Source organism: Haplochromis burtoni, unplaced genomic scaffold (genome assembly GCF_018398535.1).
Source record: "Haplochromis burtoni strain Fernald_Lab_line unplaced genomic scaffold, NCSU_Asbu1 Contig_162, whole genome shotgun sequence".
Classification (NCBI taxonomy): Eukaryota; Metazoa; Chordata; class Actinopteri; order Cichliformes; family Cichlidae; genus Haplochromis; species Haplochromis burtoni.
The window spans coordinates 1,212,438-1,227,914 of record NW_024582523.1 but is presented as its reverse complement, the minus strand read 5'-3'; the positions used below and the strand labels follow the sequence as shown (position 1 = coordinate 1,227,914).

General features: G+C 40.2%; 2 protein-coding genes across 5 annotated transcripts in view; both read left to right on the top strand.

Annotated features, from left to right (window-relative positions):
* The window catches only part of atpaf2 (ATP synthase mitochondrial F1 complex assembly factor 2), a 7,089-nt gene extending 4,942 nt beyond the window's left edge, over window positions 1–2,147 (top strand). For both annotated transcript variants that reach the window (XM_005932879.3, XM_005932878.3), the window contains 3 exons: window positions 841–953; window positions 1,193–1,308; window positions 1,656–2,147. In XM_005932879.3, the coding sequence (XP_005932941.1) occupies window positions 841–953; window positions 1,193–1,308; window positions 1,656–1,793 (367 nt within the window). In that variant the 3' untranslated portion in view covers window positions 1,794–2,147. The remainder of the gene's footprint in view (window positions 1–840; window positions 954–1,192; window positions 1,309–1,655) is intronic.
* A 727-nt stretch (window positions 2,148–2,874) lies between these two features.
* On the top strand, window positions 2,875–15,006 carry tom1l2 (target of myb1 like 2 membrane trafficking protein). 3 transcript variants are annotated; one of them, XM_042225160.1, is made up of 16 exons: window positions 2,875–3,005; window positions 3,462–3,546; window positions 4,280–4,358; window positions 4,674–4,823; window positions 6,138–6,272; window positions 6,402–6,548; window positions 7,385–7,501; window positions 7,694–7,827; window positions 7,997–8,048; window positions 9,471–9,479; window positions 10,225–10,393; window positions 11,773–11,899; window positions 12,009–12,084; window positions 12,858–12,917; window positions 14,322–14,358; window positions 14,470–15,006. In XM_042225160.1, the coding sequence occupies exons 1-16, from the start codon at window positions 2,954–2,956 to the stop codon at window positions 14,616–14,618; spliced, it is 1,578 nt and encodes a 525-aa protein (XP_042081094.1). In that variant the 5' UTR covers window positions 2,875–2,953; the 3' UTR covers window positions 14,619–15,006. The 3 variants fall into 3 exon arrangements, with proteins under 3 accessions (XP_042081094.1, XP_042081095.1, XP_042081096.1); XM_042225161.1 differs by lacking the exon at window positions 9,471–9,479 and having other exon boundaries at window positions 2,876–3,005; XM_042225162.1 differs by lacking the exon at window positions 12,858–12,917 and having other exon boundaries at window positions 2,876–3,005.
* Window positions 15,007–15,477: the final 471 nt, after the last annotated feature.

Genomic DNA, 15,477 nt, shown 5'->3' with positions numbered 1-15,477 from the left:
CTTCTTCTTCTTCTTCTTCTTCTTCTTCTTCTTCTTCTTCTTCTTCTTCTTCTTCTTCTTTTTTTCAAAAATGTAGTCTTCTGAGCATGCTCAGGCCACATAATCATTGCAGTTATGTTTTAAAATGATAAATTATAAAAAACAAGCCTGATGATTGAAAACAAGAACTAATAGGATGCCATTTGGCAAATTTCAGATGCTCAATTTGGGATTTCTCCAGTGTAACCTTCATGCACAGTGCTTACAGTTTCGCTAAAATCTCACTCCTGATGTGCTGAAAAAAATATCCAGTTCGAACCATTTAGCGAAGCTGTTAACTTAATATTAAAGAAAGGACTACATGAAACACCAGGTGATGTAATAGCTTGAAATATTGCTTAGTTGTGCACCACTTGTATCTTTTTAGGTGGTGCTGATCATGATCTTGTTGGTCATGATCAGGGAGGGAGTTGGTCCTGTTGGCTGACTCCACTCGAAGGTGTGGCTGGAACCTTTATAACACCATAAAGTCAGCATTATGATTAAATCTATGACATGCTGATATTTAATCATGTTTTTTGTGGCCATAGTTACTACTGACCATGTAGTCATGGTACTCTTGAGCTCAAACACACACATTTGGTGCAGAATGAGACAAATTTTCCCTGGATATGACTTTTAAAATCTCATTAGTTTGTGCAATAAAACCAACCAGTGATACAGAAACTGCATCACTTTCTCACACATTACACTGACCTATGACATGCGATGGCGCGTGAGCTTGATGAGCTCCTACATCATCGACGTTCTCGTTTTGAAAGTGCTTTACTAATTTTTATTTTCCCCACAACTTCGCTGCAGATATAACGTCACTATTGGCTCCTCAGCCAGTATTTTGGGCCCTGAGATTCCAGAGGCAACCAAAGACACCTTACGGCAACATCTCAAGTCTCACAACTTCTGGTCTCTGACAGGTAACACAGATCTATATGCTTTTTTTGTTTTGTTTTGTTTTTTCACTCTTTTGACCTTGTTTTAGATGGGATTTGCCTGTATCTAACATGTTTTGCTTGTTTGGTAACTGTAATGGCACAGCCGATGATGAGGAAGGGAAATGCTGTTTGAAGTGGAGATGGTGTGATGTTTAAATCACATGGTTTGGTTGATATGTGATTTGACTAAATTTTACATGCGTGTTGTTGTTCCTGTGCAGGACTTGAATATGTGATCACCCAGCTCAAGTCTATTGTATTGTCACTGGGCATGATTGACAGGCACCTGAGCGTGGAGCAGGCGGTGTTGCTCTCCAGACTGGAGGAGGAATACCAGGTAGGGAATTGCTGAGTCATATGCTTTTTTTTTTATATTACTTGCATGAGGATTTTTGCCTTTTTCAGTCAGTTTATGTATTGGCTTAACTGAGGAGTTGGACAAAACTGGTTTTGTACCGGATTTGTCATTACGAGAAGCTTCTAAGATTTGTTGTTTTAGCTTTACTGACGCTCTTACATGACACCTACCCTGGCAGTATATAATGTATAAAACGTGAAAGTTTTGCTTGTTTTTTTGCAAATGTCTTGATTAATGATGCTCTTCTGGCCAACACTCTTAACATATTCTCTATTTAATCCTATTAACGTATTTCTTTCTTTCTTTTTCTCCCCCCCCCTTCACAGATTCGACGCTGGGGAAACGTGGAGTGGGCCCATGACTACGACATGTATGAGCTGAGGGCACGGACTGCTGCTGGTGCCCTTTTTGTTCACCTCACATCCGAGAGTTCGACTGTCAAACATAAACTTCTGCAGGACTGAAAAGGATTAGGATCAACTACTGAGAACATCCCCAGCACCTATGTTGTATAAATGTCTCTGCATTCATAAAAAGGCTGCATATTCTGTCTGTTCTGTTTAGCAGTGACAGCTGCTCTGTTGTGATCTGTTATGCAGTCATCTCACTCCAGTAAAACATGCTGGCTCTCCTTTTTGCAGTGTTTACATGTAGCAGCTGCCAAGTGTGACACCCTTCACAGAGTTTCCAGTGGGTTCTCAATCACCCGTGACATTTTGGACAGCGACACATTGCCTCAGACGAATAGTGAAGTTTTTTGTTGTCTCTGTGGCAGTGGAGCAATAATTCTGCATTTGATTTTTTTTTTTTTTTTTTTTTTTTTTTAACTTTCTTTGAGCCACAATGTCACTACTGGAAAGCAGATATGCTCATCTTAACTGCACACTATTCAGTCTGTACTGACTGCACTGTGTGCTGTCTGGCTCTGGCAATACATGTGAAAAATATAAACTTCATTAAATTCTGAATTCTAATTATTTTTTGCTAATGAATTAACTGTTCTGTATGTCACGGTGTTTTTCTTTGCTGGTGAAGTGTAAAACTGAAAATGTAGAGAGAACGCCTTTATTAGTAAAGCTTCTCTGCAAAGAGCAGTCTTCACAGGAATTGTTGTTATTACAGTTGATATAAATCAAGGAATGACATCATGCTTGTGGATATGATTCATATTCTTTTTTTCACAAAACATTTTCCCTTATGTCATATTTATCTGATAATGCACTTTATATAACACTTGTATAGTGATAAAGATAACTAATGACAAATATTTTCTATAGTTAACTAATAATCATCATCATAATAAATTAAAATAAACATATAGATATATTTTTTTAAAAATACCAGGAATGGGTAAAAACGTAAAATAACTATTCAAAGTTCGCATTAACCAACAGAAGAGCTAATGCTACTTCCATAAGATATCAGTTTGGTTTATAAAGGGAATTAAAGGTTCCCTTTATTTACAATCGCCCAACTCTCATAATGGTTGTTCTTGCTGTCCAATCACACTGGAGCATAGGATTTTTTCACCCAATTACGTTGATGCGTAGGCGGGACTTGCTGGACGTTTCCTCAAGTATCATCGTTATCAACCCATGGACTGACTTGTTTGTTGTCGAGCAAGATGGAGTTCATTTTGGGAAATCCTTACACTACGCCAGTGGGACATTGCATTGGTACGCAAATAATTATTTAGGGGAGGACATTGTGGAGAGATGTATGTGTATATCTTAGAAAGGTGTCTATTTTATGTAATAGTCATTTACGGGTTTGCTACCTTTAGCATGCTAATGTCCCTGAATGAGTTCTCTACAGCTGGAAAGCCACCGTTAGCCGCCTAGCTAACTATTACAACATTTGCTGTCACTGTGTAAGCTCTCTCGTTAACAAATTTAATGTGTGCTTTGTGCCATTACGCCATTACCTGTGTCGCACAAGCCGTTTACGTGTGCATCTGTAATAATGACAAGCAGCTAAGTTAGCTAACAGCTAGCCAACAGCCATCGTCATATATTCGGGGCGCAGTTTTTAAGACGTTATTAAGATGATTTCCTTATGTAAGTACGTGTGTGTGTGTGTGTGTGTGTGTGTGTGTGTGTGTGTGAGTGTGTGTGTGTGTGTGTGTTTTTTAGAGAGAGCCACTGATGGATCCCTACAAAGTGAAGACTGGACTCTCAACATGGAAATATGTGACATCATCAATGAAACAGAGGATGGGTGAGTACCTTGTGAAAATCAATGAATAACCACATAGGTGTTGATTAAATTCTGTTTAAACTGTGCACTGGTTTGGTTTTACCGTTTTACCGGCCTGTGATTTTTACATTGTGGAGTGCTGCAAACACGATCAAGTACTTCATCTTTTCCCCTTTTCTCTACCATCGAATCATAAGTGAGCCAGTCTAGCCCTGGCTGCATGAGGAAGATTTATGCGAGGCCTCACTTCTTATCTCTGTGCTTCATTAACCTTGTACAGAGCGTGTGCAACTGGTGTGTGAAGTCCACGTTTGATCAGTGGATTGCACTTAAGATTAGGTGGCTCTAACCTACAGAAGTGTACTGTAATAAGAAGTCTGTTTGTCTTTTGTCTATGAGGAATGCAATGGGTGTAACACATCCACTTATGCAAGGCGTGTTTGCTCTGTTGGAAGTAGAGACAAAGTTAATAATTTACTTCTTTGATGCTGTAGCTGTTCTGCTCTAAGAATTATTGGCTCATGCTTCTGATATTCAACTTTCTAATGTTTGTCACAGTATCTGACATCTTGTCAGTGCCACTGAAAATGGCAGCTAAAGCTTTAATTTATCAGCTTATTAGAAATCATGTGTCCTTCTCTGTGGGACATGTTTTCGTAGTCCATTTAAAAGCACACCAGGCAGGCATGCTATAATGTGGTATTTTTGTGTGTTTAATGTGGGTTTTGACTTGTGTCTGTATGTGTGTATGCAGGCCAAAGGATGCCATTAGAGCAATGAAGAAAAGGCTAAATGGCAATCGGAACTATAGGGAAGTAATGCTGGCTTTAACGGTAAGTTCACATGAGCAGGAGGAGAACAGCTAATGTATGCTTTTTATATAATAAATTAGCATATAATGTTAATATCAGTTTTCCTTATATAACAGTCAAATGAATTGGTCAAAGGTGCTTTGTTTTGGCATTTATTGGTAACATAAATAAAAGTATTATGATTGCATTTATCAGTACTAAGTTGATTGCATAACATAATTTGCATTTGCAGATTTTAGTCCAACACATTATGTCCATTTTGTATCTTGGCTCCAAAACTTCTGAACCTCTCTGTAAGAGGAGCTATTTCAATGATGGCGTCTGTGCATCTGTCAGGTTCTGGAGACGTGCGTGAAGAACTGTGGCCACCGTTTCCATGCTTTAGTGACTAGCAGAGACTTCGTTGATGGCGTGCTTGTTAAAATTATCTCTCCCAAGAACAACCCACCTACCATTGTTCAAGATAAAGTACTCGCCCTGATTCAGGTAAGAACGGCAGAACTGAATGCACAAAGTTTGCATTCTCGTGTATTTGTTTTTTTTCCCCTGTTTTTATGACAATATATAACTTCCAGAGAGAGTGCACAGTGTATGTGGAGCTCTGCACAAAGGGAAAGTAGCATGTGTATATATGGGGGAGGACCAAATTATGTTTAACCTTGTTTAAATATTGCATTTTAATAAGATGACCTAGTAAATTCCCAACAAATATTGAGATTCACCTCAGCTGTGTTATATATGTAGACGCTATGTGGTAGAAACCCTTAAAGAAAACTAAATGAGCATCAAATTATTATTTAAAACATCTGTATCATAAGGGCCCAAAATTTCACAAACCACGCATCCTTAATATATTTGCTTCTGCAACGGTGTACGTCACTGTGAGAGACCTAATCATTTGTGACTCAGTCGGTTTGTGGATTTTGTTGCGACTGTGGTGGCTGCCCAGGTGGTCTTTCATCCCCAGGCACAGTCTCAAGTAAGGCACACTGTCTCCAGGGCTTCAGCCAGTAGCAGCTCTAGTTACCTGTCAGAGCTCAGATAACCCAGCAAGGTTTGTGTGTGTTGCTGTTATTTCCATCAGGGATGTTGTATGACCACAGCTTACAGCATGGAGGAGGAGCACGAGCATACAGTAGTTGTGAGAGAGAAGCTTGATGATTTCCTTTTTTTTGTTTTTTTTTTTGTTTTTTTGTTTATTTAGTAGTCAGAGAAACCAGTTTATGACTTGAAGGTCAACTGGGAAAAATGCATGGGAAACATTTATAGCGTAACACTCCCTTCATGCAGCAGCTGGAGTGTTGTTGACATTTTCATTAGTAAGAGAGGTAAAACCCAGCTGGGCAGCAGACTGTGGTTATGCTGGTGCAGCTCCCTAACCACCTGTTTCATCTCTCAGGGATGAATGTGTGCACTTTGGAGTTGATAAAAGTTGGCAAGTGTGGACATTTCATAGCTTTTACAAGTTTAAAGTCAAAAGCTCTATGATTATTTTGGTAACCTGCATTTCTTTCGGGCTGTTGTGTTGTCTTGTATTTAAGATGTTGTAATGGCTTGAGCCCAATTTACCCTCTCGTAAGAGCGAAGCCGAACGCTTTGTAGTTTGTTCGCCGAATGTATTCAGGGAAGACAAACAAATATCATCAGAGAACAGACTCCTTTTACTGTCTGCGCATCATTTGCTTTGTTTGCCTTTTCAGCCTTCCCTTTTATCCATTGTTTAAATTTCTTTTTTTTTCAGTCTGTCACGCTCATTTTCTCTTTTCTTTTAACTCTTTTTACTCTGTTATCTTTATCCAGGCGTGGGCCGATGCATTCAGGAGCAGTCCTGACCTCACGGGTGTGGTTCAAATCTACGAGGAGCTAAAGAGAAAAGGCATCGAGTTCCCAACGTCAGAGCTGGAGACGCTGTCACCTATACATACACCTCAGCGTGTAGGAGAGCTCATGCTTGGCAGCCTAGTTTGCTAAAGTTTCTTTGCCAGAACTATTTGGTGTGATTACGTTCCCAGGTAACATGTTGCCTAATGATATGTTTGTTATCACCTTCTCTGTTGTTTCTAGTCAGCCACTGCTCCGGAGGGTGACTCTACCTTACACAAGCACAGCAGCACTACTCAGCCCACACAACACTCTGTGCCACCAGTCTACACCACCCCTCAAGTCCCCAACATTCATGCCTCCGGAGCCATTAATCCCACACCTGAACAGGTACAGTGGTAATCCTATGACCACATTTTCTACAACCGTCCTACAAAACAACGATATTCTACGGTTTTCCTTTTAATATCTGCTCTCAAGTGTACGCCATGAAGATTCCAAGAATCTGCCCAACTAACGATCTTTCTGTAATTTTGAATTGCCTCACCTCCAGTTTTCAAGGTCATCTTCTTATACACCTCTGGACTGGTTTCAGTGCAGGTGATAAATATAGATTACTTCCTAGAAGTCCTTTTGTGTCCCTTTGACTTTAAGCCTCTGCTGTGTCACAGTGGTCATCCTTAAACTTGATTGTCAATCACATGGAGGTATATCTGGTGAGTGATGAGTCATGAGTATGTGTGTATCCAAAGGTCCCCCCACCCAACTTGAAAGCACATTCACCATCATTGCTGTTCAGCCTGTTTCAGCTGAAGGTTACTATGCAAGGAATTCCCAGTTTACAATCTAATGAATGTCAGAAAAACAAGCACGTGTGCTGCCCTTCAAATGAAAACCACTCACTCTTGAAACAGAGGTTGGTGTTTGCTTTCAAAGCCCAAGAGTGAACAGTGGAAGCAGAGTGCAGAAAGCAGTCCAAAGGTGCACAAAGAGATGATCTTGAAGGGGACATACCTTTATACTTTCGCAGTTATCATTCTCTGGTGGTTTTCCTCGCTACCACAGTAATACTTGTGTTTTAAATTCAAATGTATGGAAATAATATAAAATTGACTTTTACTTACGGTAATTTATGCTTTACTTTTTTAGTTATTTGTTTTGTTTTTTTTAAATCACCCAGTTTCCAAGTGCTAGCATTTAGGCAAACTTGCACTGTTATCATGTAGATTTCCCGGCTACGCAGTGAGTTGGACATTGTTCGTGGAAACACTAAAGTGATGTCAGAGATGCTGACAGAAATGGTGCCAGGACAGGAGGATGCTTCAGACTACGAGTTGCTACAGGCAAGACACCACTTACATTTTTATTTGTGTGTTATGTGAGTATCTGTAAATTAACAAATGTAAAAACTTTATTTATTTAATTTTTTTTTTTTTAGGCCGGCATGTACAAATGTGACTCAAAAGCAGACTGGGATCCGTTTGCATACGTGTGTTTTTGTAAGCATTTGTATTGTGTACATTTGTTTTGTGTAGGAGCTCAACAGGACTTGTAGAGCTATGCAGCAGAGAATAGTGGAGCTCATCTCCTGTGTTTCTAATGAGGCAGTAACGGAGGAGCTGCTGCATGTCAATGACGACCTCAACAACATTTTCCTCCGCTATGAAAGGTTAGAAAACGCAGGCAAACATGTTGCGCAAATGCAGGTGTAAACTTGTCTTTGGGTGCAAGAACGTGCACGTAGCCAAACTTGTTTTTACCCTCTCAGCACAAATTGAGTTTGGTAAACTACAGGTGTTTTGTTCCTTCCTTTCATGCTATCTCTTTGTTGCTTTTAGGTATGAGAGGTTCAGGTCTGGAAGGTCCTCAGCTCAGGGTGTAAACAATGGGGTGAGTCAGCTCATAGTGTGATTGCATCACACTTAAAATTCCTGGAGTTCCTCTCCGAATGTTTTGAGCTAATTTGCACTGTTTATTTTGGACATCCACACCTTTCAGTGTCTGCAGTGTGGATGTGCATGTTAACATTACCAGTCAGGCTTTCCTGTGCCGTCTTTATATGTCAAAACGTGTCAGCTGTTTACCAGATGTACATGCCTAATTAAATGGAAACCCAACAAAGACCCATGCAGTTGGTTTCACAATAAAATATAGAGACATCTTTGAAGACGTTTATATTTAGTTTAGATTTTCTGTTCTCATTCGAGTGTCAGATTGTATTTCTACACTATAGTTCAAGCAGACCTGCTGTATTTAAGTTCTGCGGAGTAAGTGAAACAAAGACCATGATTATACAGCAGAGAATGCAAATTTAATTGCTGTTGCGCTGGAGCTGGGCTGCTTGTATTTTATTCATTGCACATTACAATAAAACAAGCAGCCCAGTCATTGCTTTGCAAGACGCAAAGCAGTATGTTCCAGAACAATTTCTAACAGCAGTGTGTTGTTTATTTAAAGCTTGCATGTGTCTATAAATTACTGCCTTGCTGTGTTTCAAACCTATCAGTAAAACCCCCCCCCCCAAAAAAACCCTGTTTAAATAGCAAATTAATTTTCTGCTGCTTCCTTAACTTAATATGCCATCGATCACATGACTGGACCTGCTTATAGTAGAATGTAGGGTTGGGCAAGTATTGACACGATTGCACATTACGTTTAGAAACATCATCGATTTGTTCAGTTAAAACATTAAAAATATATCAAAGTGAATTAATAGATGTTATAAATGAACTGAATTAAACATAGAGCGAGTTTAGGCTTTTAAGGAGGGACACGAACAGTTGTAAAGGTGCATTTTTGGGGCACAGTGAGTTAGAACACTATTGTGAAACAGAATAATAGTTTATTTTTCATTAATTATAATCAATGGGATTCAAAATGAGAGCAGTGTGAGGCTGTAAACCGCTGCCAAAGCTGGAAATTTCCTGCATAGAAGAAATAATTGAATTTGGATTTGTTTATGTTTTCTGGAGAATTTCACATGATGTGACTTGAAATATCAAGTTGTTAAAAAGTCCTTTTGAATTTCCTGGATCCTGATTTATCCCAAACCTTTATTACACCGTCTAACTTCCACGCAAATCCTACTACAGTAACTAACTGACAGATCTGATAACGTAATATTTTGTGCTTAAAAAAAGGGAATCTTCTGTTGGAGAAGTATCACCACCTTAGTGGGTTTCAGATCGTTTAGGCATGATATATCTCCCACAGCTATCATGCCTTTACAGTCTGTCCATACACAGGCATGTTAATGGTATTCACTGTGTCTTCCTTTTCTGTTCTTTTCTGTTCTTCTGTTACTTTGGCTAGCTGAAACAGGCAAGTATGAAAATATTGTCACCTCCCCCCTTTAAATGATCAGTCACCCAACTGTGACATTCAATACATAACTAAAGAACATGGGGCCAGCATTCAGCGGTACCTTTTTAACCATATGGTATGTTTTCAGTCTGCAGCCAATGATATGTGAAACCTGGAGGCAGGCTGACAGCGACATGAGCTTAAGATGGCACCTAAATGAATGTATGCCCTAGAATCACTGTCATGTTGGCTTTCCGTCATCTCAGACCGTCAGGGTTTGAGATCTGCAAATTGGTCTTAACAGAGAAAGTTTCACAGAGCCCAAAGATTCAGTCTACCCTCCTCCCTGCCCGCTGTATTTCTGCCTTCTTAAGGGGGTTGTTTTCATCACTCTACGTTCATGATAAATGGCCTGATTGGCATTTGTCCTATATGAAGTGGACTTGAAGCATAACTATTTCTCTAGAATAAAACTGTATTGTTTTACCCCCTTAAGAAACTGTTTTGCAGAAATTGAGTTGATTTGCTGCTGCCCCGAGTCACAGACATTTTTCATGCTCTCCTGAAGCTAAACACTTTTGTTTTTTTTGTTTGTTTGTTTTTTTTCCCCACATTTGTTCTGTTAAATTAAAAAGCTAAGTACTGAATAACCCTGCCTTTAATAGCCTCCCCCCCAAAAAAATTATTTTGCTCCTCATATACGAAAAATCATAAATCCTTTGATTTTTACCTGAAACTGTTTCACCATTTCTCCTTCATCCAGGTCCTCAGTGAGGCTACAGAAGACAACCTGATAGATCTCGGCCCAGGCTCCCCTGCTGTGGTGAGCAATATGCCAAATGCAGCCCCAACCAGCTTGCCTCCCACTGTCACAGCCCCTGCAGGAAGGCCCTCCTCCCCAGCTACTCTGGCCTCCCGCTTGGCTGGTCTCGGTATGCACTAAATCCCTCGAAACAGTCAATAGTTACATTTTTAGCTACAGCATTACACTGTATATTCAAATACAAACCTGTTCAGAACATATTGCTGAATTCATGTCAGGTAGTCATATGGGCTTGGATTGGAGCAAAACTCAGAAACTTAATTTCCAAGTCAGTGATTGGTAGGTGGTTCAGCATCTAAAGCTTGAAGTATTGGGGGGGGTCTGGATCTGTTAGAGTTAATGTTGTTCTTCAGATAAGTGCTGTTGATTAACAAACTCCCGGTTCTCTTGTAATAATTTACACAACCAAATACAGGCCAGCCTCCGAACAAAGAACAGGTAAAGACATCAGTCTAAGGGCGATCGTGGCTCAAGAGCTGGCAGTTCGTCTTGTAATTGGAAGGTTGCTGGTTCGAGCCCCGGCTCGGACAGTCTCGGTCGTTGTGTCCTTGGGCAAGACACTTTACCCGTTGCCTACTGGTGGCGGTCAGAGGGCCCGGTGGCGCCAGTGTCCGGCAGCCTCGCCTCTGTCAGTGCGCCCCAGGGCAGCTGTGGCTACAGTGTAGCTTTGTGTGAATGACTGAATGTAGTGTAAAGCGCTATACAAATACAGGCCATTTACCATATAGTTATTTTTCTCATGTTGTGCTTTATTTAAATTCATGTTAGCCTAGTGAAGTTGTGACACTGTGGGTGCAGTGGGTACCATACCCAGGGTTCCTTCAGGTAGGTGTGCAGAGAGTGCCGCTCCCCTTCATTGAGTGTGCAGAGAACTTCAAGCTGTCTCAGTAATCTCTCTCTGGAAAGACTTGCAGCTCACTACAATGTTAACAGTGTAATTCAAGGAAAAGCCCATTGTGTAAACCACTATAATATGGAGCCATTAACAGTGAAATTCAGTAACTCACAAAATTCGAGTTATCACTAATGTACCATATAACTCTTGTTCACTGTCAGTTGTTTTCCTGTACCTGCTGCTGTCAGCGCCACCACTCAGTCATGTGGGTGTCACTGAAGGCATCACTGCTGAGTCCACACACTCTGCTCTCCTATCTGCCTCAAAACCGAGGCAACTTTCTCCTTTTATATCTTCTGCAGCTTTTACTGTGTATACAAGCTAAAGCTTAATTTCTCCCATAGCACAGAGGGATCTGTGTGGTCTGATGCGATGGTACATGCACACACAGAACAGACAGTTAGTTTGATGTAAGACTGTCAAAAATAAATCAACAGATAACTTTAGTTCTCGATTGTTTGGATCCAAACTGTTCTTAAAATGAATCTCAGTAGAAACAACCTTTTTCTCTTTTATTTTTGTAAAGTCTGATTCTCTTCTGTGCAGTTTGTTAGCTTGATGTTAAGGTGGTTTGTTTGTTTTGTCTCTTCCAGACATGGGAGCAGACAGTGTGAGCAGTACTCTGAGCTCCCTGTCCAGCTGTAAGCCTCCACCTGCCCAGGATGACTTTGATGTGTTTGCTCAAACCAGAACCGGAACCATGTCAGAGCCACAGAAGGTGTAAGAATCCAATGAGGAGTGGCAAATTTAGTTTGGCATTTAACCTACTTCCTTTTTATTTCTGTTAAAAGTGGGCAAATAACATTTGCTTGTATGTGTTTTGTCTCAGTACTGCATCAGAAAACACCCAGGCCGCTGAAGGCCTTCCTCCCACTCTGGATGTTCTACAGACAGCTGCTGGAGGGGTGAGTCTCAGTGACAATTTGGGTCTTAATTCAAAGTCGGTGTTGTCATAGTCTGTCGGAGAATTTTGATACTGAATATTTGTGTTTGTGCGCTTTCTGACCCTGACATGCTTTTTCATCCTTGCACTGTTGCTGCTAGATGCGACTAATCCCTTGATTTAAAAAAAAAAATAAAATAAATTGAGAAATATAGTTTCTTTGTTTATTTACATCTTACAGCTTAACAGAGAGGGTTTGAACACTGGAGCTGTGCATCGTCTTCTTAATTTCTTTGATAAAATCAATCATTTTTTAAGCCGTGCGTAGGGAGATGGATCTTGTCTTTCATGCAGTACTAACTAGAGTTGTAAGTTGTTTTCAGCTTTGTCATCTTCTGAGAAAAAGGAAAGAAATGCTATGCTAGCTGTATTAATAGCTATGCTATAGAGCTTCCAGTTTGATTTTATTATTATTATTTTGGTGTTTATTTTATGATGGGTTTTTTTTGGCCATGGCGTCTCTGCACCGCGGCTTGCTTTATTCATTTTCACCAGCATGGCTCTGTCTTCCCAGCTTAACCTGCACTTAGATTTGTTTTTGTATGACTTGCGCACTCATAGCTTTATCACAAACACTGATTTCGGTTTATGCATTTGTTTTTCTCACAACTGTATTAAGCTGCATTTGAGTTACCACTGATGTTCACTTAAGTCATTTTCTGTTGTGTTTGGGGCGGGATTTCATTTCTGTTTTTGTTCTGGCCACCTGTGGCGGTCTCGATGCTGCCCCCATAGGTTGTCGGAGGCCAGTCCTCTGTCATGGATGACATAGAGGAGTGGCTGAGTACTGACGTGGTGAGCCCATCATGAATTTTTTTTTTTTTTTTTTGGTTCATTTATGCTTGCTTCTTTACTTTTTTCACTCTGTCGTATCCCTTTTTAAAAATTTCATACTGGCTTCTGAAGCCTGAAATTAACACATTTACTCGATGGTGTTTTCCTGACTGATCAATCACATTTTAATTTAGTTCACTGAAATTTTACTAACAGTGTTGTGTGAGGGGCGACTGATATAATTATGGGAGACTGTGGCAAAATGGCATGAGGTCTTGAATGCAAATAATGTATGCAACATTTTGTTTATTTTGAGCTAAAGTGGACCTATTATGCATTTTCTTTTCTTCAGCATTGTTACTACACTTTAGTAGCTTTGCATTAGTTACAGTCACAAAATCCTTATTTAGCTTGGACTGTCTTGCAGATATCTCCTTAGTTCATCTACTGTCCCTGAGAGCCCATCACCCGGCAGTGTGGCAGTTCAGAAAAAAAACCTGATATAAAAACAATTTCTCATCTTTAAAGCAAAAGTCATGCTGTAATAAACATACTGCAGTCAACCCAGAGCCTTTTCCACCTTACTGAAGGTGCATTAGTGACATAAAAGGCTGCTTAGATATAAGCTCAAACTGTTTTGAAAGCTAAAATAGCCACACTAACAATACTGTTTAACTGCCTGAACAGTGATTTAAGCTACGTTGTATATGCCCAATTCAAATATTAAGTTTGTGGTTTTGTTTCCTCATCGTTGCCCAATCTTTGAGTCTAGCTGGTTGAAAACGTTTGTCAGGCCCATCAGGTGTTTGGAGGGTGCTGAGCTCAAAGCTTTTTCTTTGCTTCAGACGACTATGTGAGGAAAACTGAATTTGTTATAGTGCAATCTGAAGCGTGAGCATTTGGCTCCAAGGATGACCTGTTTGTCATATACAGCATAGCAAAAGTTTTTTTAAATCATGAGGTTAACATACAATCCATCAGAATAGGTCTGCTTTAGCCAAAACATCTTAACTGCCAGAGCTGTTATAGAGCGATATTATTTATTTATCTAATCTGGGCGAGTGTTTGTGACCCAGAATGAGTAATAATGCATTCCAAGACTTTAGTGCTTATTTTGTGCAAATTTGTGCTTATGTTGCACAAATTTATCAGATTGTGTGCCGAGTGTTTTGGTTGGAGAGCAATGAGAGTGTATTAGAACTTCTAATATTACCGTCACAACCTTTGGTCCGTGCTAATGATGGGTAAGTGGCTCTTGTTATGAGTGAAATTTAACGGGTAAGTCAGTTTTGGGGTTTTGTGTTTTGTTTGTTTCTTAATGTGGTTTGAATCAGATTATTGGTCAAGGGGTCATAATTTGGCTTTTGGTTTGCAGTGGGTAATGTTTTTCCCAGCGTGACATGGTGGGTTTTTCTTTTTCAACAGAAGGGAGATGAAGGTGAGGAAGGCGTCACAAGTGAAGGTACGACACTGATTCTTCTCTTCTAACACTTACAGCTCCCCCAGCTGTATTTTGAACACATTTTATTTTAAAAATAAATAAATAAATAAATAAATTTGTCTCTGCCCCCAGAATTTGACAAGTTCCTTGAGGAGAGAGCCAAAGCTGTTGAGAGGGTCCCCAGCCTACCGTCGCCCCCGAGTGGTAACCCAGGAGCAGTGCAAGGAACCCCTAGCCGCAAAAAGCCAGAAAGACCTGAGGACACTTTGTTTGCCGCGTAGACCTCCCAGCTTTGACCTCCGATTTCCCCTCCAGCCTTAGACCCGACCAGCTATGCAGCTTCACCTTAGGAGAGACCGACCCGACACTGAATCACACCCACCTCTGCTAACGATTGATCGCAGCGCTACTCGACCCACACTACAGGAAATTGCACATGAAATCAGTAGAATTATGTTAAGGCTCTCCGTTAATTTCTCACGCAAAGGGAAAAGAAAATGTCCTATTTTCATACGCCAAAATGAGATGGATCCCACTCGATGAGCAGTGTTAGAGACGGTGAGGCAGCAGGTCCCCCCCCCCCAGCCCTCTTTGGTGTAAATTATCTCCTTCAGCCTGGTGTGGACTGCAGATGTAGATTTGTATAAAAAAAAAAAAAAAAAAAAGGGGGCAAAAAAAGAATCCTTGTCATAAGTAGGAATTCATTTCCTATCCAGTCCCTCAACTCAAGACAAAGTTTGTACTGTTAAAGAAACCGCTGCAGAAACATTATGGATGTTGTTGCAGACTTATCCCCCTTAATTGCAGAAGCACTGATCATACCTACGAGGCTCTGGTTTTGGTGTTTGTATCGCTCCCTTTGCAAGTCTGTCTTAAGTTGAATTGTATATCTGTAAATGACAAATGTCGGGTTTATTAGTTGTGTGTATATTTTAGCTTACACAAGTATGTAAGAGATGGTAATTTAATGTAGTTTTTTGTTTGTTTTTTGAAAAAGGATATATGTTGCCCTTGCTTTGACAGTAGGGATGTACCTCATTGGGCTGAGCTTTTTCAAGAGAAGGGACAAAAATTGTACACATGTGATTATTTACAAAAGCTAAAAGAGACGAGGGTTAAGAAGGGATGTCGTTTTTTGCG